Source organism: Tursiops truncatus, chromosome 20 (assembly GCF_011762595.2).
Source record: "Tursiops truncatus isolate mTurTru1 chromosome 20, mTurTru1.mat.Y, whole genome shotgun sequence".
NCBI lineage: Eukaryota > Metazoa > Chordata > Mammalia > Artiodactyla > Delphinidae > Tursiops > Tursiops truncatus.
In genome coordinates, this window is record NC_047053.1 from 51232763 (window position 1) to 51255718 (window position 22956).

The 22956-nt window shown below is 58.0% G+C and overlaps 1 protein-coding gene across 1 annotated transcript in view; it reads right to left on the minus strand.

The window, feature by feature from the left end:
* Positions 1–22134, minus strand: part of MYO15B (myosin XVB) — a 32301-nt gene extending 10167 nt beyond the window's left edge. The window contains 34 exon segments of the mRNA XM_073797027.1: positions 31–152; positions 301–399; positions 601–685; positions 805–875; positions 972–1072; positions 1311–1472; positions 1911–1983; positions 2198–2376; positions 2461–2696; positions 2800–2895; positions 4142–4272; positions 4484–4541; positions 5555–5648; positions 9243–9400; positions 9641–9758; positions 10198–10322; positions 10461–10506; positions 10596–10711; positions 10901–10978; positions 13837–13962; positions 14718–14849; positions 15101–15196; positions 16311–16443; positions 16519–16577; positions 16691–16804; positions 17529–17690; positions 17806–17919; positions 18084–18147; positions 18272–18375; positions 18638–18760; positions 19058–19136; positions 19291–19400; positions 19635–19698; positions 20078–22134. Of these exon segments, the coding sequence (XP_073653128.1) occupies positions 31–152; positions 301–399; positions 601–685; positions 805–875; positions 972–1072; positions 1311–1472; positions 1911–1983; positions 2198–2376; positions 2461–2696; positions 2800–2895; positions 4142–4272; positions 4484–4541; positions 5555–5648; positions 9243–9400; positions 9641–9758; positions 10198–10322; positions 10461–10506; positions 10596–10711; positions 10901–10978; positions 13837–13962; positions 14718–14849; positions 15101–15196; positions 16311–16443; positions 16519–16577; positions 16691–16804; positions 17529–17690; positions 17806–17919; positions 18084–18147; positions 18272–18375; positions 18638–18760; positions 19058–19136; positions 19291–19400; positions 19635–19698; positions 20078–22134 (5685 nt within the window).
* Positions 22135–22956: the final 822 nt, after the last annotated feature.

Genomic DNA, 22956 nt, shown 5'->3' on the forward strand with positions numbered 1-22956 from the left:
AGGCAATCCATGGGCCCTGCCCACCCTCACCAGGATCAGCGCCTGCTGGTTGATGAAGTTCTGCTGCTGGACTGCCAGCTGCCTCGCGTCCACGCTGGGAAGCAGGGGCTGTGGCTGCGGCTGCGGCTGCGGCTGCGGCGGCACCACAACGGCTGCGAGTATGGCAGGCAGTCAGGGTGGCCGAGCGCCATGGCTGAGCTCCCAGCCCTCTGCCCACTGTGCCCTCTAGGCCCCAGGCAACACCCTCCCTCCTCCAGTCCCTACCTGAGAAGGGACACAGTGGCTATAGTCCAGCCTTACCTGGCATGGCGGGGACCGCCCCCATTGCTGGCATCATGGGCACGGGTGCAGGCATCATGGCTGGCTGGTATCCGGGCATCTGCATCATCCCTGAGTACACTGAGGGAACAGGGCCCCCCCCGAGGTCGGTCCCTGCCTGGGCCCACAGACAGCCTCCCTTCAGCCCCAGGCAAAGAGAAGAGTACGGGCCACCAGGGTGCTGGCCAGAGCTCTGACTGCAGCTGCGTGGGGATCCCAGGCCATGCTTGCCTGTGTTGCTGGGCAGGGAGGCCCCAGATGGGTGCTCAGCCCCGCACTCACCCACGGGATAGCTGCCTTGCTGCATGGGCCCCATGGCGCCCCCTCCCTTCATGCGGCCGCTCAGAGCCCTGCCTTGCTCCAGATCCTAAAGGGACAAAAGTCACAGGTCCCAAGGTCAGAGCTAGAGCCCTAGGAGGGATGGGAGGGGCAGCAGAGGCCCCAGGGGCGTAGGGGCAGCAGTGGGGTGGGGTCTGCGTGCAGGACACTCACGCTGAGGCACGGGGAGAAGAGGTGGTCCAGGAAGCCATCCAGACTCCCTGAGGTCCGGGACTCACCTGTGGAGGGTTACTGTCACCTGCCTGGGGCGTGGGGCTCTGGCACCCCCATTCCCAGCGCTCTGCCAACCTCAGTGTGCCCACTCCCAGCCTTACCTGTGTGACCCCTGCTGGGCAGAGCTGGGGCTGGGCCTGGAGGGGGACCTGGGGGCAGTGAGGGGGCCTGGATGCCAGGGGCCGGGGGGATGTCCTCGGCTCTGCAGGAGATAGTGGGCCCAGCTGAGGAGATGCCCTGGCCGGGGGCTTCCCGGGTTGAGGCAAAGTGTAGAAGCTGCTGTAGGGGTCATCCCCCTGCGGTGGGCGGAGGCTTGGGGGCGGGCGGGCTGGGCCCGTGGCAGCACCTGTGAACCCCCGCGGATGACAGGGTGGCTGAGGGGGTCACCTACGACAGGATAGGGACAGGAGCAGGCCAGGGGTGCTGTGGGTGGCACCTACAAGCCACGGGGGGCGATTGGGTAGCTGTGGGGACCGGCCGGGTCCCCCAGATCCTCGCTCTGGCCGATCAGGTCCAACACGAAGTCGCAGCCAGCCAAGTCCTGCCAGGAGTCCTTAGAGTGCAGTGACACAGACCAGCCACGCGGGGGCGGATCCAGGCCTCTGGGTGAGACAAGGGCATGGAGCAGAGGGTGGTCAGCCAGGCGGACGACCATCCGGAAGGGACAAGGACCTGAGGGTGGGCTGGGGGGAGGGGGTTGTGGAAGGGGACAGGAACCTGGCTGAGGACCCAGTGCAACTCACAGCCCTTTACTTCTACAGTGGCTCTGGTGCATTTATTCATTCAATTTGATGAGAACCTGGACCAGATCTAGTAGGTATACTCTCTACTTGCTCTCCGTCTTGAATCTACTGGCTGGACCCTGCCCACCTACCCCGCCCCCTCGCCCCCATCCCGCCCCCCGGGGAGCAGGTTTTGGCTTTGGAGCAGCCGCAGGAGGTGCTCGGCGGGAGAGCGGGCTGGGAGCATGAGGAAAACCAGGAGGCGGACGGGACAATGGCCAGTGTGGGCTGCGCTCGCCCATCCCAGGCCCTGCACACCTGCTCTGCAGAATCCGCCCGGCGAGTTGCTCCCCTGTGGTCCAGGACTCCACCTCGGCCGAGAAGCACTCCTCTGCAGGGACGAGGGGTAGGGGCAAGAGTGAGGGACAGCAGGGTCCACCCGGACGGGAAGGGAATACTGTCCCGTGGCGGTTCCGAAAGCAGGAGAGCAGGGAGGTCAGGGTCACATGGGGAGGGCTGAGGAGGGAAGGGGGCCGAGGGAGGGCGAAAGTGCCGGGCAGGCTGCAGCGTGGGCCTGGGGAGGCCCGAGAGGAGGCAGGCGTCACCGGTGAAGGTGAAGACATCCAGCACCATGCGGCCCTGCCTCCATCCGGCCGTCCACTCGAGCTGGGTGGGTGGGTGGGCCCGCTCGGACCCAGGGGCCCGCTGCGTCTGCTGCAGGGCTCCCAGCAGCCTGTGCTGGCACAGCGCTGCCATGCCCCCGGGGGCCTGGTCGGACACGAATCTGCGGGCACAGCACAGGGCTGCCGTGGGTATGGGGTGGCCCGCTGAGCACACCCACGGGGCCCCCACCTGCCGGGGCCCTTACTTGAGCAGCGGCTTCTGCAGGGTGGACACTGGGGGGAAGGCGCCGAGCAGAACAGCCAGGAGGGCCCAGCCGCGCTGCCTCTGCTGCTCGTCCGGCTGGTGCCAGAGCTGGGCTGCGAGCTGACTGAAGATCTCGTTGCGCAGCCCCGGCCGGCGCTGCCCCTGCCGCACCAGGTACTGGCCCATGGTCTGCTCCTGCCAGGGCTCCAAGGATGTGTCCCCCAGGAACCGCAGCATCTGCAGACACAGAGCGAGGGGAGGCAGGACGTGCGGGGCTCCCGGTGCCCGGCCAGCACCCCTTGCACGGGCCCACCCTGCCCCTCCCCAGTGTGTCACTCACCACCTTGTTGATATCCAGGGCATGCTGAGGGTTGTCACTGTCCAGCCGGGTCAGGGGTTTGGTCAGCAGCTGCCCAGGTCTGGGCAGGGATGGCTCCTGCAAGGAAGGAGGGTGACACGGTGCCTGAGCAGGGGCTGTTGTGTGCTGACCTGCCAGACACAGCCGCGGGGGAGCCCCAAGGGAGCACGCGCCCTGCGAGAGGGAGAGGGGCTAGTGAGGAAAATCATCTTAAAAATACATCTCAGGGGGCTTCCCTGGTGGCGCAGCGGTTAAGAACCCGCCTGCCAGTGTAGGAGACTCGGGTTCGAGCCCTAGTCAGGGAAGATCCCACATGCCGCGGAGCAGCTAAGTCTGTGCACCACAACTGCTGAGCCTGCGCTCTCTAGAGCCCGCGAGCCACAACTATTGAAGCCCGCGCACCTAGAGCCCGTGCTCCGCAACAAGAGAAGCCACCGCAATGAGAAGCCCGCGCACCGCAACGAAGAGTAGCCCCCGCTCACCGCAAATAGAGAAAGCCGCGTGCAGCAACAAAGACCCAATGCGGCCAAAAATAAATAAATTTATTAAAAGAAAAATACATCTTGGGACTTCCCTGGTGGTCCAGCGGTTAAAAGTCCACGCTCCCAATGCAGGGGGCCGGGGTTTGATCCCTGGTCAGGGAACTAGATCCTGCATGCCACAACTAAAAAGGGTCCCGCATGCCCCAACTAAAGATCCTGCACAGGCAACGAAGATCCCGTGTGCCGCAGCTAAGACCCGGCGCAGCCAAATAAATAAATAAATATTTTAAAAAAACTCTCAATCACTCCTTCTGATTAGAAAACTAAAGCTCGTGCATGCGGAAAACTCAGAAAACACGGAAAAGGATGAAGAATAAAAACCACCATTAACATTCCACTGCCAGACAAAACCACAGTTAACATTTTCGCCTCTTTGTTTCTAATCTTACTTTCTACGTGTAGGTACACACGTCATCTCCCCACCCTCCCTGTTAACAAAATTGGGATCGTACTCTACGTGCAGTTTTGAATCCCGCTTTTGCCGCCAACACTGTAGCCTGGACACTTTGCCTTGTCATTCAACATGCTTTAACGACATGGCTTCAATGGCAGGGCAGTGCCACAGGTGTAACGAAGGTGTGGCACTGCAGATAAGTAACCAGCAGCACGTTGAGGTTCAACCGTTTCCGGTTTCCGAGCAACGCAGTTGCATCCACAGCCCCGCAACAGGAGAGGGAGGAGGGGACTGGAGACAGAAGGACAGACACAGCTTCTGCCTGACGGGGGCTAACGTCTGGGGAGATGTGGGCGTCAGCCGTGTAGAGCTAAGGCCTGGGGCCCACCTGAAAGCCGATGGAGATGAAGCTGGAGAAGGGGAATTGGTCGATGTCGGGTGGGAGGGTCAGGCTGGGCCGTGCGGGAACTTCCGGGGGCATGGCCTCGGTGATGCTCTCGGCCAGGGTGTGCCGATGGCCTGGGATGACGTAGGCGGCAGCCCAGAAACGCCCAGGTAAGGCGCCTGGCTCTGGCGCCGCCTCCACCTCTCAGCATCAGCCCCCAGCTCCAGTGCAGAGGGAGCCGGGCAGTGAGCTGGGGGGACCCAGAGCATCAGAGGGAGGGACCACAGGGACAGAGCCTCCGCCCAGGAGGGGGTCATGGCAAGAGCAACGCCCATCAGGACTCACCTTCCGCTGTCTTCAGCATGACAGCCAGCTCAGCCGGGATCTCCAAGTGCCCCAGCTCCTAGCAGGGAGGAGCAATTGACCAGGAACGAAGGGAAGGGGCATGGGAACTTGGGGGCCCTCCTCACCCCCAGGGCTGTAAGCTTCCCCTCCAAAGCCCAAGGATTCTAGTCCTGGACACTCAAACACATAAAGCCCGCAGAGGGAACCCAAGAGCACCCCAGGCCTCTTCTTGGGGGACAATGGATGGGCCTGAGGAACAGGACCCATCTCGGCACCCCTGGAACCCCACGCTCCCCCTCAAGCCAGGCCAGGTTCAGCGGGCTCACAACCCAGCTTCCAGGCCACCTACCATGCTTGGCCCCTTCTTGGAGGCCCCGACGCCGTGCCAGCTGCACCGATGCCCAAGCTGTTGGGGGAGATGCAGGAGGAGACGATGCCCCCGTGAGGCGCCACCGGGAGCTCCCTAGAGGCCCCTCCCCCGCGCAGCAGTGCAGCTGCCCCTCCTCCTCCCAGGAGGACCCCACACCAGTGGAGGAAGGGGTGCAGACCCAGGGGGCCAGCTGTCTGCCCCCAGCCCTCCAGAGCCCTCACTAGCCTTAGCGCTGTGGCTGTCTCTGCCCGTCTGCCAGGGCACCGGGAAGAGGAGGGAAGAAGGGAAGGAATGGTCCCAAGGGACAAAGTCCAGCCAGGGAGGGGCCAGAGAGTGGGGCATTACGTGGGCATTGACCTTTGAGCTGTTTTATGGCCCTCAGATTGGAGTCACAGGGCAAGAGGGGAACAGTCCAAGGGAGGCCTGGAGGGGATGGGAGGCACCCCCAGCCAGCAGGGGAGAGCCAGGCCCTGGCAGTGGGTAGGCATGAAGGAAGGCGACAGCCTCCTGGAGGCCCCAGGCTACCCTGGCCAGGCAGAGGGGGACGGAAGGAGCTCCACCAGCAATGGTCTCCGAGGCCTCGGTCCTCGTGCGGCTGCACTTGGAGGGTGGACACTGTCGGGATTTGGCCAACGTGGCCGGCAAGGCTGCCTGGCTTCTCCCCTGAGCTGCCCTGGGCAGGACCCATCCATGTGCTTCACCTGCCCTCTCCGCTGTCTCCAGAGCAGGCGCCGGCCCGCCAGCAGGACGGTGTTCAGCTGCCCCAGAGCTGCCCGCCGCCGGAGATACCACTTCCTGGAGGCCGGGAAGGGCGTTGGTGAGGAGTCCAAACTCACACCCGATAACTGAATCCTCCAAGCCAAGACATGAATGTAAAATCGGACCCCAGTGAAGCCCCCGGCTGCCGAAGGGAAGCAACAGGGAAAGGACACAACACTTCGAAAGACCAGCAGGTAAACTGAGAGGCTGCTGTGCCCGAGGATCGAGATCTGGGACTCTGGCGCCGACCACGCGGGCTCGTTCCCCTGCCGTTTAGTCACTGCGGTCTTGGATAAGTTACTTTACCTCTCTGGGATTTATCTGCTTTTGTTTTTTGGCCACGCGTATGGCATGTGGAATCTGAGTTCCCCGACCAGGGATCAAACCCGGCCCTGGCAGTGAAAGTGCTGAGTCCTGGACTTCCCTAGTGGCGCAGTGGTCAAGAATCTGCCTGCCAATGCGGGGGACACAGGTTCGAGCCCTGGTCCGGGATGATCCCACATGCCGCGGAGCAACTAAGCCCGTGCGCCACAACTACTGAGCCTGTGCTCTAAAGCCCACGAGCCACAGCTACTGAAGCCCACGTGCCTAGAGCCCGTGTTCCGTGACAAGAGAAGCCACCGCAATGAGAAGCCTGCGCACCACAAGGAAGAGTAGCCCCCGCTCGCCGCAGCTAGAGAAAGCCTGCGCGCAGCAATGAAGACCCAATGCAGCCAAAAATAAATAAATAAATAAATGTATTAAAAAAAAAGAAAGAAAGAAAGAAAGCGCTGAGTCCTAACCACTGGACCGCCAGGGAATTCCCTACTTTACCTCTGTGTTTTATTTTCATCATCTCTAAATTGAGAAGTATTGTAATGCCTGCCCCACAATAAGATGAAATGAATTAAAAGGTGTGTTTGGAACAGAGTCTGGCATATTATTATTTAAGAAGCAGAACTTCTAAAAAATGAAAAAATAACATTCACTGGATGTCTAACAGGAGATCCCGGAAGAGACAATATCTTTGAGAATTTTCCAGATATAAGAAAGACCAGACTCCTCAATGAAGGAGCCCTGAGCATGATAAATATTTAAAGATAAATCTATATATACTACTAGACATAACATAGATAAACAACAAGGATCTACTGTATAGCACAGGGAACTATATTTAATATCTTGTAATTACCTATAATGGAAAAGAATCTGAAAAAGCGTATATATATGTATTATGTATGTATGTATATATTTGTAACTGAATCATTTTGCTGTACACCTGAAACATCGTAAATCACTATACTTCAATAAAAAAATAAATAAATCTACAGCTTTTGTACATAAAAGGACACTTTCAAGAGAATGAAAAGAGGGCTTCCCTGGTGGCGCAGTGGTTGGGAATCCACCTGCCAATGCAAGGGACACGGGTTCGAGCCCTGGTCCGGGAAGATCCCACATGCTGTGGAGCAACTAAGCCTGTGCACCACAATTACTGGGCCTACGCTCTAGAGCCCGCGAGCCACAACCACTGAAGCCTGCGCGCCTAGAGCCCATGCTCCACAACACGACAAGCCACCGCAATGAGAAGCCAGCACACCACAACAAAGAGTAGCCCCCGCTTGCCGCAACTAGAGAAAGCCTGCGTGCAGCAACGAAGACCCAATGCAGCCAAAAATGAATAATAAATAAATTAAAAAATTTTAATTTAAAAAAGAGAATGAAATGACAACCCACGTAATGGGCGACTACTTGCAAATCACACATTTGATAAAGGTTTAATATCCAGAACATATAAAGAACTCCTACAACTCAGTGAAAAAAAAAAAACAACCCAATTAAAAAGCAGGTAGAGGGGGACTTCCCTGGTGGCACAGTGGTTAAGAAATCGCCTGCCAACGCAGGGGACACGGGTTCGAGCCCTGGTCCGGGAAGATCCCACATGCTGCGGAGCAACTAAGCCTGTGCACCACAACTACTGAGCCCGCGCTCTAGAGCCCACAAGCCACAACTACTGAGCCCGCAAGCCACAACTACTGAGCCCGTGTGCCACAACTACTGAAGCCCGCGCACCTAGAGCCCGTGCTCCGCAACAAGAGAAGCCACCGCAATGAGAAGCCCGCGCACCGCAACGAAGAGCAGCCCCTGCTCACCGCAACTAGAGAAAGCCCACGCACAGCAACGAAGACTCGACACAGCCAAAAATAAATAAATAAATAAATTCCCAAAGGAAAAAAAAAAGCAGGCAGAGGACTTGAATAGATATTTCTCCAAAGAGATACACAAATGGCCAAGAAGTACATGAAAAGATGCTCAACATCATTAGTCATTAAAGAAATGCAAATCAAAACCACAATGAGATACCACCTCACACCCACTAGGATGGCTATCATTTAAAAAGCAGAAAGTAACAAGTATTGGCAAGGATGCAGAGAAATTGGAACCTTCACACATTGCTGGTAGGAATATAAAATGGTGCAGCCACTGTGGAAAACAGTTTGGCAATTCCTCAAAAAGGTAAAGACAGAATTACCATATAACTCAGGATTTCCACTCCCAGATAGAGACCCAAAAGAACCAAAAGCAGAAACTTGAACAGTTACTTGTACACTTGTGTTCATAGCAGCCTTATTCACAATAAGCCAAAAGGTAGAAACAACCCACTGACAGGTAAGTGGATAAACAAAATGCGGTCCGTCCACACAATGGAACAATTTTCAGCCATAAAAAAGACATGAAGTTCTGACACATGTTACGACAGGGACGAACCCTGAAAACGCTATGCTTAGTGCAGTAAGCCAGGTGTAAAAGGAATTTGTATGAGTCAACTTAGACGGCATATCTAGAATAGGCAAATTCACAGCAATGGAAAGCATACTGGAGGTTACCAGGGGCGGGAGGGAAGGGAGAGTGAGGCATCATTGCTGAATGGGTATAGAGTTCCCGCTGGTGATGAAAACGTTTTGGAAACATATAGTGGTGACGGGTGCCCCCTTCTCCGAGGCTTCCCTGGTGTCCATGGCACTGCCCTCATTTTGTTCTCAGTCCTTAAACAATCCCCTTTGGGGCGACTGGAAGCTGGTTTACTGTCTGCATCTGACTCCCCAGCTAGCCTGGAAGGCACCATCTCTGTGCCTGTGTGAAGATGCTTGCACTTTCCTCCCTGTGTTGCCAGCACCTGGCCCAGGGTAGATGGAGAAGATGGTCAACCAACAGCTGTTGGATGAGTGAAGACGGGCAGTGAAGGGTGAGTGGGGCTGGAGCTAATGAGGCGAGAAGGGTGAGGGGAGCATCGTAGGACCACGAAGCCCAAAGAGCCTGGAGTGTAAAAGTCCGGCCTACGTCGAGGCTGGAGAGGTAGGCGGGGCCTCACACAACCTGATTCACGCTTTTAAAAGGGTATTCTTGCTGCAGAGTGGAGAACAGACTAGAGAAAAGAACAGTCAAGGAGTCAAGACCGCAGGTTTGACTGGCCTAGCAGGTAATGAGCTTCTCGTGGCTGGGGGTATTCAAGCAGAGACGGCATGGTGGGGATGCCAGCAAGGAGAGTCCGGTGCTGATGGGAAGCAGGCAGACTAGCCTTGAGGCCCTACGCCCCCCCGACCCTGCCCCGCCACCGTGAGGAGGCCTACAGTCTCGCCCCACTCTGCACACCTGGCCTGGAGCCCACGCACGCGAATCCGTGGTAGGAGGCGAAGGCGTTGACAGGAGAGGCTGGCGCAGAGGCCTCGGTGCAGGGTGAGCAGGGCCTGGGCGCGCTGCTGGGCCCGGTGCCGCTCCAGCTGCTGCCAGCCCAGCTCCTGCAGTAGCACCTGGGGGCAGAGGTTTGGGCTGGGGGCAGGCCAGGTGGCTGGAGACCACCCTGCCCTTCTCCTGAGGCCTCAGCCTCCTCCTTTCTGCCAAACTATTGATTCTACTGGGGTGCCTGGGACACCCGGCCCACTCCATCTCCCCACCACCCAGAAGGACCACCAAATCATGAGTTGGTCCCAAAATGTTCCTCCCACTTTCCAGCCATACCTGCTGCTTCCCTGCTCATACACACCACCCACCTGGGTGGCTCCCAGGTGACAGAGGGGCGACTCAGCCCCAAACACCTGGTTCAGGATGGTGCCACATCTTTCCCGGTCAGAGAGCTCTTCCTGTCCCTCTGTCCCCAGGGCCCGGAACCTGCCCCAAGGACGGAGAATCTTGCGGAGGTCGGAACAAACACAGCGGGGACCTCCCTCCACACTCATTTGACCCCTGAACCCCTCGGGGTCTATTCAGTCTATAAGTCATTCAACAATGATTTGGAAAGCACCTACTATGTGCCAAGCACTCAGGAGAGTTTTGCTGAGAGGACGAGGGGCGGGTGAATGCACAGAGGCGTGGAGAGGTGTGCGGGTGACGAACAGTGAAAGGAGACGCAGATGGAGGGAGAGGAGGAGAGACAGAGAGAAAGGAAGGAGGGAGGGTTGGATGTCAGGCCCAGGGTCCCTGGGAAAGTGTGTCCATCCCCCGGCTCCCGAAAAAGCCCCAGGTCCGCCAGCCACTCCAGGGGCCTTCCTAGTGAGCCCTGGCCCTGAGGTGCCTGCGCCCCGGGGCTGCCCACATCCTGGGCCCCTACCTGGCCAGGAAGGCCTGGAAAGGCATGCGAACGGGGAAGTTGGCGCTGCGGGTACACACGGCCTCCAGGATGCCCGCCTGGCGCAGTTGCTCTGCCACGTGACCCACATCAAAGAGGCCCGGAAGCTGTGGCCACGGGGCAGAGCCAAGGAGAGCTGAATTGAGGGGCTCAGAGCTGTGGGGAAGGTGGGGCAGGGCCGAGGAGGGCTGAGGGGGGCGGCCAGGGGTGGGAGGGCTCTGGCGCCAGGTGCTGGGAGAGCTCACCTTTCCCGGGTTGGGGTTGAGGCACTGGATGAAATAGACATGGCTCCTGGTGGGTGGAAGGGGCGGTCACTTGAGCACAGACTGGTCCCTCCATTCAAACTCCCTGGGGTTGAGTGCGGGGGGCCCTATTCTCACCTGCCCAGCTGGGCTAGGAGGTCCCCCAGGGAATGCTGGAAGCGAGAGGTCAGCGTGGGTTTGCCTGGTCCGTCCCCAGACTCGGGCTCTGCTTCCTGGAACAGGCTACCCACCAGCTGTGGGGTGAGAGGGGGCCAAGCCAGCTCACCTGGGCCTGTCCAGCCTGCCCCTCACCCTGACCCCCGGGGAGCCAGGGTGGGCCAGCCAAAGGTTCAGGTTGCCAGGGGCTTGAAGACCAGCTCCTTGGGCAAGGTTGTCAGGGTGGAGAGGGCAGAATGGGGGGACAGGGCGGCTGGCAGGGGCACCTGGAGCTGGCTCTGGGCAAGCATTTCCACCACAGCAGGGTCAAGATGATCCTGGTTTCTGTTTAAAAACTTGTGAACCTGCAAGAGATAATGTGGGCGTGGCGGGGGGGGGGGAGCCAAGGAGAGAAGGCTGGGTGTGGAAGCCAGTCCCTTTGCAAAATAATCCAGCCTCTCCCCTCTGAGTTATAAGGCCACCTTTGACACTGTAAATCAACTATACTTCATTAAAAAAAATGTTTTACAAAGGCCCCCTTTGAAGTTGGACTCATCTCACACCACGTACCAAAATTAACTCAAAATGAATGGATCAAAGACCCAGATGTAAGACCTGAAACTATAAAACTCTTAGAAGAAAACAAAGGGAGAAAGCTTCATGACATTGGACTTGGCAATGATTTCCTGAATATGACACTAAAAGCACAGGCAACAAAGGAAAAATAGATAAACTGATTTCATTAAAACGAAAAACTTTTGTGTATCAAAATACAGTACTAAGAGGGTAAAAAGCCTACAAAATGGGAGAAAATATCACATATAACGGTTTAACATGCAGATTATGTAAAGAACTCCTACAACTTAACAACAACAAAAAAATAAAACAACTCAATTCAGGACTTCCCTGGTGGCACAGTGGTTAAGGATCCGCCTGCCAATGCAGGGGGCACTGGTTCGATCCCTGGTCCAGGAAGATCCCACATGCCGCGGAGCAACTAAGCCCATGCACCACAACTACTGAGCCCACATGCCACAACTACTGAAGCCCACACACCTAGAGCCCGTGCTCCGCAACAAGAGAAGCCACCACAATGAGAAAGCCGTGTGCCGCAATGAAGAGTAGCCCCCTGCTCGCTGCAACTAGAGAAAGCCTGCGTGTCGCAACGAAGACCCAAGGCAGCCAAAAGTAAATAAACAAACCCCAAACCAAATCAATTCAAAAATGGGCAAAGGACTTGAATAGATATTTCTCCAAAGAAGAGACACAAATGGCCAAGAAGCACATGAAAAGATGCTTGACATCGTTAGTCATTAGAGAAATGCAAATCGAAACCACAATGAAAAAGAAAACAAAAAAAAAAACCCAATGAGATACCACTTCACACCCACTAGGATGCCTATAATTTTCAAAAACGGAAAATAACAAGTATTTGCAAGGATGTAGAAAAACTGGAACCCCCAATACATTGCTGGTGGGACTATAAAATGGTGCAATCACTGAGGAAGAGTTTGGTGGCTCCTCAGAAAGGTAAACATAGCATTACCATGTGACCCAGCAAACCTACTCCTAGGCAGACACCCAAAAGAATTGAAAGCAGCGACTCAAACAGCTACTTGTACACCCATGTTCACAGCAGCGTTATTCACAATAGCCAAAAAGGTGGAAACAATTCATGTCCATCAGCAGATGAATGGATAAACAAAATGTGGTCTATACATACAACGGAATATTATTCAGCCATGAAAAGGAAGGAAATTCTGACACATGCTACAACATGGATGGACCTTGGAAGTATTACGCTTAATGCAATAAGTCAGACACATAAGGATTTTGTGTGTGTGTGTGTGTGTGTGTGTTATGATTCCACTTACATAAGAATAGGCAAATTTATAGACACAGAAAGTAGATTAGATATTGCCAGAGTCTGAGGAAGGGGGAATTGGAGCTTAATGTTTAATGGGTAAGTTGTTTCTGTTTGGGATAATGAAAAAGTACTGGAAATGGATAGCAGTGATGGTTACACAATATTGTGAATGTACTTAAAGACACTGAAATGTACACTTAAAAATGGTTAGAATGGGAAATTTTATGTTGTGTATACTTTACCACATTTTTTTAAAGGCCGCCTTTGTCACATACCCAGTTCTTTGTTACACTTTTGGGTCTGTTTGTTGGGTTTTCAATTCTGTCTCATTGATGGGTCTGCTCCTTATCAATACCATAACCTTTTAATTGCTAGAGCTTTAAAATATGTTTTAATATCTGATAGAGCAAATGCCTCCATAATCATTTGCTTTTTATATCTTATTAGCTATTCTTATGCATTTATTTTCCATATAATACTTCAGAATCATTTTGTTAAAATCCACCTCTCCTTCTCTCATAAAAGCCCCATTGGAGTATTGTCTGGAATTACATGACTTTTCTAGATTAACTGGGAAAGAGTGAACATTATAGGGCTCCCCAACAGGAATGTGGCTTTTCCCTCCATTTTTAAGTCTTCTTTTGTGACCTTCAATACAATTTTATAGTTTTCTTTAGTCAATCTCCTTCTGTTTCTTCCTTTTTTCTTTTAGATGTGATTTTTTTTTTGAGGTATAATTGACATATACTCCTTGTGTTTCACGTGTGGATAACTCCTGTGTAGTTTGTATGTTTTCTTCTACAACCAGAGCATGTCACCTCCTCCAGGAAGCCTTACCTGACTTGCCCCACCTCAAACCAGTCACCTGGTCCTAGCCTTTAAACCAGGCCCCCTCCCCTCAGCAGCTCTCCTCCTGGGTAGGTGTGCAGTAGTCATGAAACTCATAAAGGGGAGAGGAGAATCCCTTCAGTGAGCACCTAGTATCTGCCAGGCACCTGACCCGCCATTTCCATGTAATTGCATTAATCCTCAGGACAATGCTATAGGCTGGACTCCCATTCCCATTTTACAGATGAGGAAATGGAGGCTCAGAAGGAGGAGTAGACTGCCTGAGGTTATCAGAGCCAGGTCCCATGCATACACTCTGCCCCTCTTGGACTGGAAGGTCCCAAGGCCTTGACCCCCCCCCACCCCATAATGCCCACCCAGAACTCAGTAAGTCATGCACTAGGTGAGGCCAAGGGCCCAGGTGGGGACAGATGGCCAAGCCTTGGAAGGGGCCTCCCCACACCTACCCCTCTCACCCGTCAGGTGACTCCCCAGGGTCACACTGCCCTCACTGATTCACCCTGATACCTGGTAGGTGACGGTCCCAGCGTAATGCCGCACGGTGAAGATGGGAAGGGGCAGCTGGGGCTTGGTGTAGCGCGGGTGGTCGCCGTGGTGGTAGTGGCACTTCTGCAGGAAGGTGTGGTCCGTGGCCTGAGAAGAGGAAGAGCTTCTCAGGCCTTTGCAGGTGCCATTCCCCTGCTGGGACTGTGCTTCCCTCCCCTGCCCCCCAAAACCACACACACTGAACAGAAGGTGAGCTTTGGTTTTGGTCCCCAAACTTCTCTTTCAGGAAGAGTCACTCCACATCTGAGTCCTTAGAAAGGGCACGGCTTCTATCCCAGGGACTATTTTGGACAATTGGCTCCCATTTGAGAAAAAACACAGCAGCCTTGTACACCTCAGTCAATAAGATTTGGCGGCTTAGAGGACCCTTGACGAAATCATTTAAAAGAAATGGGGCTAGGGGAACTTTAAGGCAGATTTAGCGATCACTCCTGGGAGTCTGATCTCACAGTTACATGTGTTTCTGAACAAGTCTTTCAAAGATACTTTTAAAAAGCCATCCGGTAAGAGATTATTTTATAGTGCTAAGGAACTTATAACAACAAATACTTGGGGAAAGCCTCCCAGCCCCTCATGGGGCCTGCACAGTCCCCACCACCCTGCCCCTCAGGCACAACTGTCCCCCTCTGCAGCGAGGACTCTTGGAGAAGTCGGGAATCTCACTCAGGATCACCCAGAGACAGGATTTGAAGCCAGTGTGGCCGCTGCTTTCCCAAGCTGTGCTGAGGGCCTGTGGGCAGGGTCCCAGGACCTCAGCACTTTATTGCTCCCCTGGGAGTTCCTGCCACCTCTGGCCTGGCCACTAGGGCCCCCACTCCTTGTCCCCGACACTGGGGGCTCACCTGGGACAGCCATGTCTGGGCATCCAGGATACTCAGGAGGCTGTGGGGCTGGTCCACCAGGAGATCCAGGCAGGACTCCTGCGGAGGCTGGGGGATGGGCACCCAGGGCAACAACTCCCTCCGACACTCCTCCTGGGAACAGCCAGCATTTGGTTTACAGAGACCACCCATGTTCGTGGGGGGACCTCATCTGAGCCAGAGCAAGGATGGCCCTCCCACTTTACAGATGAGTAAACTGAGCCTCAGAAGGACTGAGACGGCCCATAGCAAGGGGGCTTTGGGGCAGAGCTCTCGGTGTAGTGCCTTCTCTTTACCAGGGATGGCCTCTGTTCTGGGATACAGCTGGGTGTCCCCCTGCCGCCTCCATGCCCAGCTCCCCATACCTCCTCCTGGGCCAGAAGCATCTGGCTGGAGAAGAGCTGCAGGCGCTCGCTGGCGAGGTTGTTGCACAGCTGCTCCAGGCCGTTGACCCGCAGTGCCTGGGGGGGCACGTGGGCAGTGAGGTGGGCACCCACACGAGGTGGGGGCACAGGGCAGCTGGTCGGGGGGCTAGCACACAGGCCTGGTTCCCTTCAACCCCCTCCCACAGCTGCCCCCGTTCTCCCCAGCACTAGGCGGGAGTGGTGCCCTAGGGCTGATGCTTCCTCCTCCAGGGACAAGTCCAAAGATCCTGGCACAGCATGCGGCCGCCTCAGCCCAGTCCCAGCCTCGATCATGCTTCCTCCCTCCAACGACCCACACCCCTGCCTTCTGCCTTAGCACCACTGTGAGCCTTCGGGCCTCTGATCATAGCCATCCTGTGGTCTAGAAGACACCTCTTGCTACAGCCTAACTCGCTGGCTATCAGAATGCCACATCCTCGTAAGCAGAGCTCCAGGCTGCCGCCTCCAAGAAGCCTTCCAGCATCCCTCCTGTTGGAATTACAGGCTCCTTCCTCTGTGCCCCTCAGCACTTTCCTAGTAAGCCCAGCAGAGCCCCCGCTTCGTGTAGCTTTGCACAGAGTTTTGACATGTTCTAAAATACACACAAGAGCACGCATGTGCGTACATGCACGCACGCGCGCGCACACACACACACGGGCAACGGTCATCCCCTCCTCAGAGAGCGGATAGTCACCAAGGACACACTGGAGAGGAGGAGAGAGCAGGGGACTGGGCACAGCGCCCATCCAAGGACTGAGGTGGGGGCCACCTCCTCTTGCTCTCGCCCCTCCTCCCTGCCTTGAGGAAACAGGATGTTCTGGAAAGGGGTGAAGAGCTTATGAAAAACTCAGTGTGATTTGGGGGATTCCCTCTCTTCCCTCTCCTCTGGGTACACAGCAGGCGAGGCTGACCCATCCGAGGGTCTTTCATTGTCTTAAGGGCTCCTGTGAGACTCTGCAAGGCCAAGCAGGCAGAACTCTCCAGAGCCGACGGCAGGGCTGGACAGGGCAGGTGGCTGTACCTATGGAGCACGCAGCTGTCTCGTGGACCATCTTACGGTCAGAAAGGCAGGCAGCGCATGAGCGCCCCCACAAAGGGAAGCTGCTGGGGTCCCCAGAAATAACCAGGATGAGGTGGGCACCCCGTCCTGGGCCCCGCCCCCAGGGGTGACCTCAAAGCCGTAGACGTCGATGACAGTGACAGTGACCACGCTGCCTCCCTCCCCGGGGGGTGCCAGCCGCACATTGGTTCTCTTCAGAAGCCAGGTGAAGAGCCGCGAGTACAGGGCCTTGGCCAGGGCGTCCCTGTGGGCATGGGGAGTGAGCCTCGTGCAGCAGGGGCCGGGCCTGCTCACAGCTCTCTCCTGTCCCCAGGGCCACCTGGCGCTGATGGCACTTTCCACGGGCAGGGATCTCGAGACCCGGCCATAGGGCGTCTCCTGAGGGCAGAGGATGTGCGTGTGGTACGTCAGGCCCAAGGCCCACACTCGTGCTCCCCAAGCCTTCGGGTGGACTGGTCAGGCCCCCGCCTCCCCAGGACCCCCGAGCTCACCATGACCCTCCTGGTGACAGCCCCCTCCAGGCGCTCGGGCGGCACCCGCAGCAACCGGGCTGCTGTGTGGATCTCAGCCCAGCTGGACACGGCAGCCACCTCCTGTGACTCCCTCTGGACAGGCGGGAGGGGGCAGGGAGAGCTCTGCTTGTGGACTGGCTGCTTCCCATGGGGCAGGGGCAGGGCCTTGCTTTGCCTGGCAAGGTGCCCTGTTGCCCAAAGGTAGATCTGGGCAGGTAGGAGCTGGCTCCGGAGTCTGAGGGCCTGAGTGTGAATCCTGACTTTACCTCTCCACTAACTGGCGGCCCTGACAAGCCTCTTTCCTTCTCCGAGTCTCCACTGTCTTATTGTTAAAGGCGGAACAACAATTTTTATGTGATGGTGTTCTCAGGAGCAATGAATTAGAAAATATATGCAGGGAATTCCTCAGCGGTCCAGCGGTTATAGGACTCGGCACGTTCACTGCCGGGGGCCCGGGTTCAATCCCTGGTCAGGGAACTAAGATCCCGCAAGCTGCGCGGTGTGGCCAAAAAAAAAGAAAATATATGTAGAGTGATCTACACAGTGCCAGGTACATAATAGCTGCTCAATTAATGCCAAGCATCCTCCTTAGGGTGGCACTTTAGTGGGACAGGATCGGTATAGATGCAGAAGACCCCGGTTTCAGTTTTCTCATCTGTACGGTGGGAGTTCATCTGCTTTCGGGGGCAGTGGTGAGGCCCTGATGGTGGCCCGGGGCCTTACTGTCTCCTACACACAAGTGTTCGGCATTGTTATTTCTGCCCTCGTGATGACGCAAACAAGCCGCCACCAACCTAGTGTCTCAGAGGGAGCTCACCTCTGAGGAGGAGAAGCAGATGTTGCCCAGCTGCAGGACAGAAGCCAGCACAGCCCAGACGGCAGTCAGCTCCTCGGTGCCCAAGCCCAGCACCTGCAGGGCCTTCACCAGTCCTGTGAAGTCCTGGGCGTCCTCCTTGCCCCGGAGCCTGCAGGCCCGGCCCTGCAGAGCACAGCAGGGGTGAGGGGTGAGGAGTCTGGCCGCCCGCAGCTTCCCTCTCCTCAGACCCTCCCCTGGGCAGTCCCCGTGGTCCAGCACCGAGGGGGCCTTCCCCCACCTGGTTGAGGTAGTGGTAGGTCTCCGGCCCCTGTAGGGAGAGCCGTTCCCGTGCCATGGGGTCCAGCCCCGCCAGCAGCTCATAGAAAACATGGAAGCTCCGCTCAGCCTGGGCCTCAGGGGAGAAGAACTGGCTTAGGGGGAGCAACGGCCTGGTCCTGTGCCCCAGGGGAGCAAGGACAAGTCCTGGGGAAGGCAGGCTTGGGGGCTGAGGGACCACAGCCGCTCGCAGCGGCCCCTCCCTCTTTCCCACTCTGGGAGCAGCGGGCCAGGTCATACCTGAAACACCACCCTCGAGGTCTCAAGCAGGTAATGTGACACAGAGGCTCCCAGGATGACCCCTCTGTGGACACAGGACACTGAGTGAGGGACCCACCGTGGGCTGGACCCAAGAGCAGCAGCCTCAGCTTCCCAGTAAGGGAAACTGATCCTGGGTGACCCCGCCCACCTGGACCCCCGTCACTCACTGCTGCAGGCAGAGGCCTAAGACCTGGCCAAAGCGGCTGGCGTTGGAGTTGAGGACTGTCTTGGCGTGGCCAAAGCTGCTGAGCATGGGCAGCACGTCGTCCAGCTGGATGGGGGAGGGGCATTCAAGTACCCCTGGGAGCAGCAGTGGTGCCCACTGATCAGGTATCCCGGCCGAGGACACTATGTACCTGGCAGCTCTGTTGGTCCACGGAGGGGTCAGTCACCCCAGCCCTCCCTGTCCCCGCAGTAGGCAATGCCTCGGGCTGACCCCAAGGGGAAGCCAGAGGCCTGAAGACCACCCTTCTGGCCCAAAGGAGTAGCATGGTCCCTCTTGGATCCCTGGGAAATGGCGAGCTGCCCCTCACCCGACATCCTCTGTCCCTTGTCTGCCCCTGCTCCAGGCTGCTTAGGAACTGCACAATCTTTCTGGAAGCTTCTGTCTTCCCAGAGCCGCTGTGCCCACTGCAGGAGGGAGAGGCTGGCAGGGTCTCCAGGAAGGGGCACATAGGACAATCCCATCGAGCCCGAAAGTGGGGATATGCCCACCTGGAAGTGATACCTGCCCTAAAGGAGACTCCCAGAAATGCAGAAACATAGACCTGGGGCATAGAGACCAAACAGAAAAAAGTCCCCAAGATGCCTCGTTCAAGGGGCACAGTCTCAGGAAGTCCAGAGCTGTTGCCCAGCAGTGGACCAGACAGGCAGTTTCAAATGCAGACCTCACATCCCCTTCCTCCTGGCCTTCAGCGCGGCCTGAAGGTTCAGCCAAGCAGGGCAGCCACCACTCACCCCAGGAGGATGCAGGTGCCCTGCCCGGTGCTCTGAGACAGGCTATAGGCTGCTGCCACGATGGCAAAGATGTGTCTGGGGGAGGAGGGTGGAAGCAGATGAGAAGGTTACCAGAGATGGGCATCTGGGGCCTCCTGGGCGTAGGCAGGTCGTGCCTGCCATGCCCTGGACCTCAGTCAATGGGACATGCTGGGGGTGAGCAGAGGGCTGGTGGGGCAAATTCACGTACGGGGTGGTGTTAGGGGTCTTCCTAGGGTGGTAGCTGGCCAGGACCTCAGGTGAGAAGAGAGGCAGGGGCCGGCGGGGGTTCAGAGCGAGCAGGAGGGGCCCCCCAAAGGTCTGGGAGGAAAGTGGAAGCTCTCATCAGAACATGGAGGGAGCAGGTGATGCAAATAGAGTGGAGCTCTGATGCCCCCGGCCCCTCCCCGCTCTGCAGGACCGCAGAGAGGGTTCAGCACCCAGCCCAGGGAGGAGAAAGATGGAGGGGAAAGCTCTCCAGGGGTGCCCGGAGGGCCCTCTGATCCCTGAGGAAAGGGAATCCCGGCCCACCATCCCCTCTTGGGTCCCCCGTACATAGATTCGGCCCAGGTAAAACCTCTTCTTGAGACACAGCAGCACGGAGCTGTCGCACACCGGCCTGTAGGGAAGCAGGGTGGAGAAGCAGGGAGTTGGGGGCAGAAGATCCTGGGTTAGCGCTGCCACTGGCTGCAGAGACACTTCCACCAAGTCATGCACCCTCTCCGAGCTGGTCCATAGTACAGGGGTCCGGCTGCTAAGCAAATTACCAGCGCCGTGGGCGCTACAAGCAGGACCAGGCTGCTGACCCAGAGGGAAGCTTTGTGCCAATTAGAGAAGGAAGGAGCACCTGATTCTCACCCCTCACCTGCCCCTTCCAACCAGACGACCTTGCGTGGCAAAATCCCATGTAAGGATACAATTCATAAAAGAACGGGGGTAGGATGGGATACGAGCAAGTGTGACCCAGGCATGGCAGGTTTGGGACCGCGCCCGCTCACCGCAGCCGGGCCAGGTCCTCGGTGTCTTCCAGGCCTTCCCCGAGGCTCCTGTCCTCGGCGCCGGGAAAGGGCGGCGCCTCCAGGCCCGGCCCGAGGCTCAGCTCCAGGTCCTTCTCCAGCGCCTCCTCGGTCTCATCCTCCGGCTCCCATCGATCCCTCAGGAACCTGCAGGGGCTCGGGCTCCTCTCCCGCCGCAGGCGGGTCTCCAAGATGAGTCGGGGCAGCAGTGCTTCGGTGCCAAACCCAGGGTCCTCGCGGGGGTCCTCGCCCTGCGCCCAGTGCACCGGAGCCTCGGCTCCCAAGGTCTTCGGCTCTGCTTCGCTGCTGGAGCCTCTCTCGAGTGGGGGCTCGTCGGAGGGAGTCGGGCCGAGAGAGCCGTGGCGGCGCCCGGCCACCCCTTCTCCACTCGCCCTGCGCCCCTCACTGTCCCCTGAAGCCCCCGCACAAGACGAAAAGTGCCCCTCCCCAGCGGGGGCGTCCGCGGACGCTTCCTCTGAGCTCTGGCTGCTCGAGGTCCTCCCTGCCCTGTGGATCCTGGGGAACATGACCGCAAACTTGGGATCAGGAGTCGGGTCCGCGTCCTCAGAAGGGTCGTCGGGGGCTGGCCTTTCCGCAACCTGCGGGAAACTCGAGCCGCCAGCAGGGGGAGCCCTCGGTCGCCCGCCCAGCCCCTCTACGCCCGCCAGGCTCAGCACTAGACCGCGGCTCAGCCCCGACCCGCGGCCCCGCGCCTCGCCCGCCGCCCGCTCCTCGCCCGCCCGCGGCCGGAGCCGCAGCCACCGCAGGAGGCCCAGGCCCCGTGCCACCCGCAGGAGCCGGTCCTTGAGGCCCGAGCGGCAGGGACCCGCGGCCTGGGGAGCGGGCCCTGGCGGGGGCCTCGCGCGAAGCCTGCCGAGCGCCACCAGGGCGACCAGCGGCGCTGGGTCCCTGGACCCTTCTCCTCCAGCCCCCGCTTCGCTCACGCCCTCCTCCTCTTGCACCTTCCCCACCCCCTCTCCGACCTGTGTACGCTGACCCCGGGCGGTCGAGGCCTCGGCTCTAACGGCCTCGGGGCCCCTCGGCTCAGCCTCGGGCTGCACCCCACTGTTTCTCGCGTCCCGGGCCGGCCTGGGGTCTCGAGAAGCCCGCGAGCTCCGGGGAACGCACGCGCGGCTGCCCTCGAGGGGACTGGAGGCCGCGGCTTTACTGGCCGGGTCAGCCTCTTCGGCCTCAGTGGACCCGCTTGTCGTTCCTGGGGCTGCCCGTAGGCTCCGTCCAGGCCCGGCTCCCTCAAGGCTCAAGTCTGTGTCCGTCTCGGAATCCTCGGTCTCTCCCTGGGGCCTCGCCCCCGACGATCCTTCCGGGCTCCGGGGCCCGGCGGGGGGCTTGTCACCGCCTCTGCCGTCGCTGCCCAGGCCGTCGCTGCTCGGGCGTTCTCTCGGCGCCTCCAGCGCTGACTCCGGACCGGTTTGTGTGCTTCCCGAGCCCATGTCCGTTTGCTCCGAGTTGGGCCGCCGCTCTGGGGCCCCACCGCTCTGGCTGCCGCTCTCCAGGGCCTCGCGGGCTTCGCTGTCCGGGCAGAAGCTGGCCGCGTCTCCATCCGACGTGTCCCCATTGAGGCTGCGGGTCTCTTGGCGGCCCCGCTGAACCGAGCGTCCCCGCCCTTTTCCTCTTCTCCTGCGGCGGTCGCGCCCGCGTGTCCTTCCTCCTCCGAGGAGACTCTTCTCCTCCAGGCGTCTCCCACGGCCGTCCCCAGGCTTGTGGTTCTCCTTAGGCCCGCATCCCCGACGCCAAGCGCTGCCTCGTCTCCCCGCAGCCTCCGGTGGCGGCCCAGCCTCTGGCCGTCTGCAGTCGCCGTTCTCCTCTACGGTGGGCTTCCTGCGGCCACCGGGGGTCTCCTGGCCCCCCGCGGTGCAGGGCTCCAAGAGTGGTCTCGCCCCGTGGGCTTTACCGCGGCCCTGTCGGGGCTCCCGGCTGGGCGCGCTGTCGGCGCTGGCCGACCCGGATTCCTGCTCCCGGGAGGTCGGCCTCCCGGGTCCCTCCGGCCGCTGGGGCGTTTTGCTCTTGCTCCTGACCATGGTCTGTTTCCCGGCGTCTCCCTCCTGTCCTCTTCCCTAGGAGCTGGCTGCCCGCAGGTGCCCTCGGCAGCACATCACAGGTTGCGGCTACAGGCTCAATCTACCCGCCCCCGCATCTCCCGCTTTATGCGTGAGCATCAATAATGCAGGTGGCTGCGGGTCCTGACCTCCTCGGCCAACAATAGAGTGGAGGCCGCCCAGGAAAGAGGAGCTGCAACTGCGGACAAAGGCCGTGGACAGGGCAACCGTGCCACCTGGAGTTGCTGCCGGCCAGGTCAGCCTGGCACCACGCCAAATCGAGGGGGCCCATGCTCTGCTCCCGCCTCACTGCTTCTTCAGCAGGGCGTGAGGGGGTGCCAAAAGAACCGTCCTCCTCGTCCTGAGGTCTCTAGGGGAATCCACCCTCCTCCCCTGCATTGGCAGGCGGATTCTTAACCACTGCGCCACCAGGGAAGTCCAGGTTACCCATTTCTTGTATTGCCTTCAAGAGCTATCCACGCACAGAAAAGCAAGTATTCTTTTTCCCTTTGAGCACAGGTGGAAGCTTTTCTAGCTCATGGTTCTCCACTCTGCTTTTTCCAATCTAACAGATTAACTTGGAGATTTCATAATAGTACATAATGATCTTCTTTTTCTTTTCTTTTTACAACTGCATAATCAGCAAATGAACGTGCCATAGTTTAACCAATTCTTTATTGATAGTGTGAAAATTAATCAAGGGAAACCTTACTAAAATGGAGTCCAGAGGCCAGAAGGGGGAGCTCTTACACGCTTACCCCTCCACCTCAATGCAGATCCCAAGGGAAAGAAATGTACTTTGTA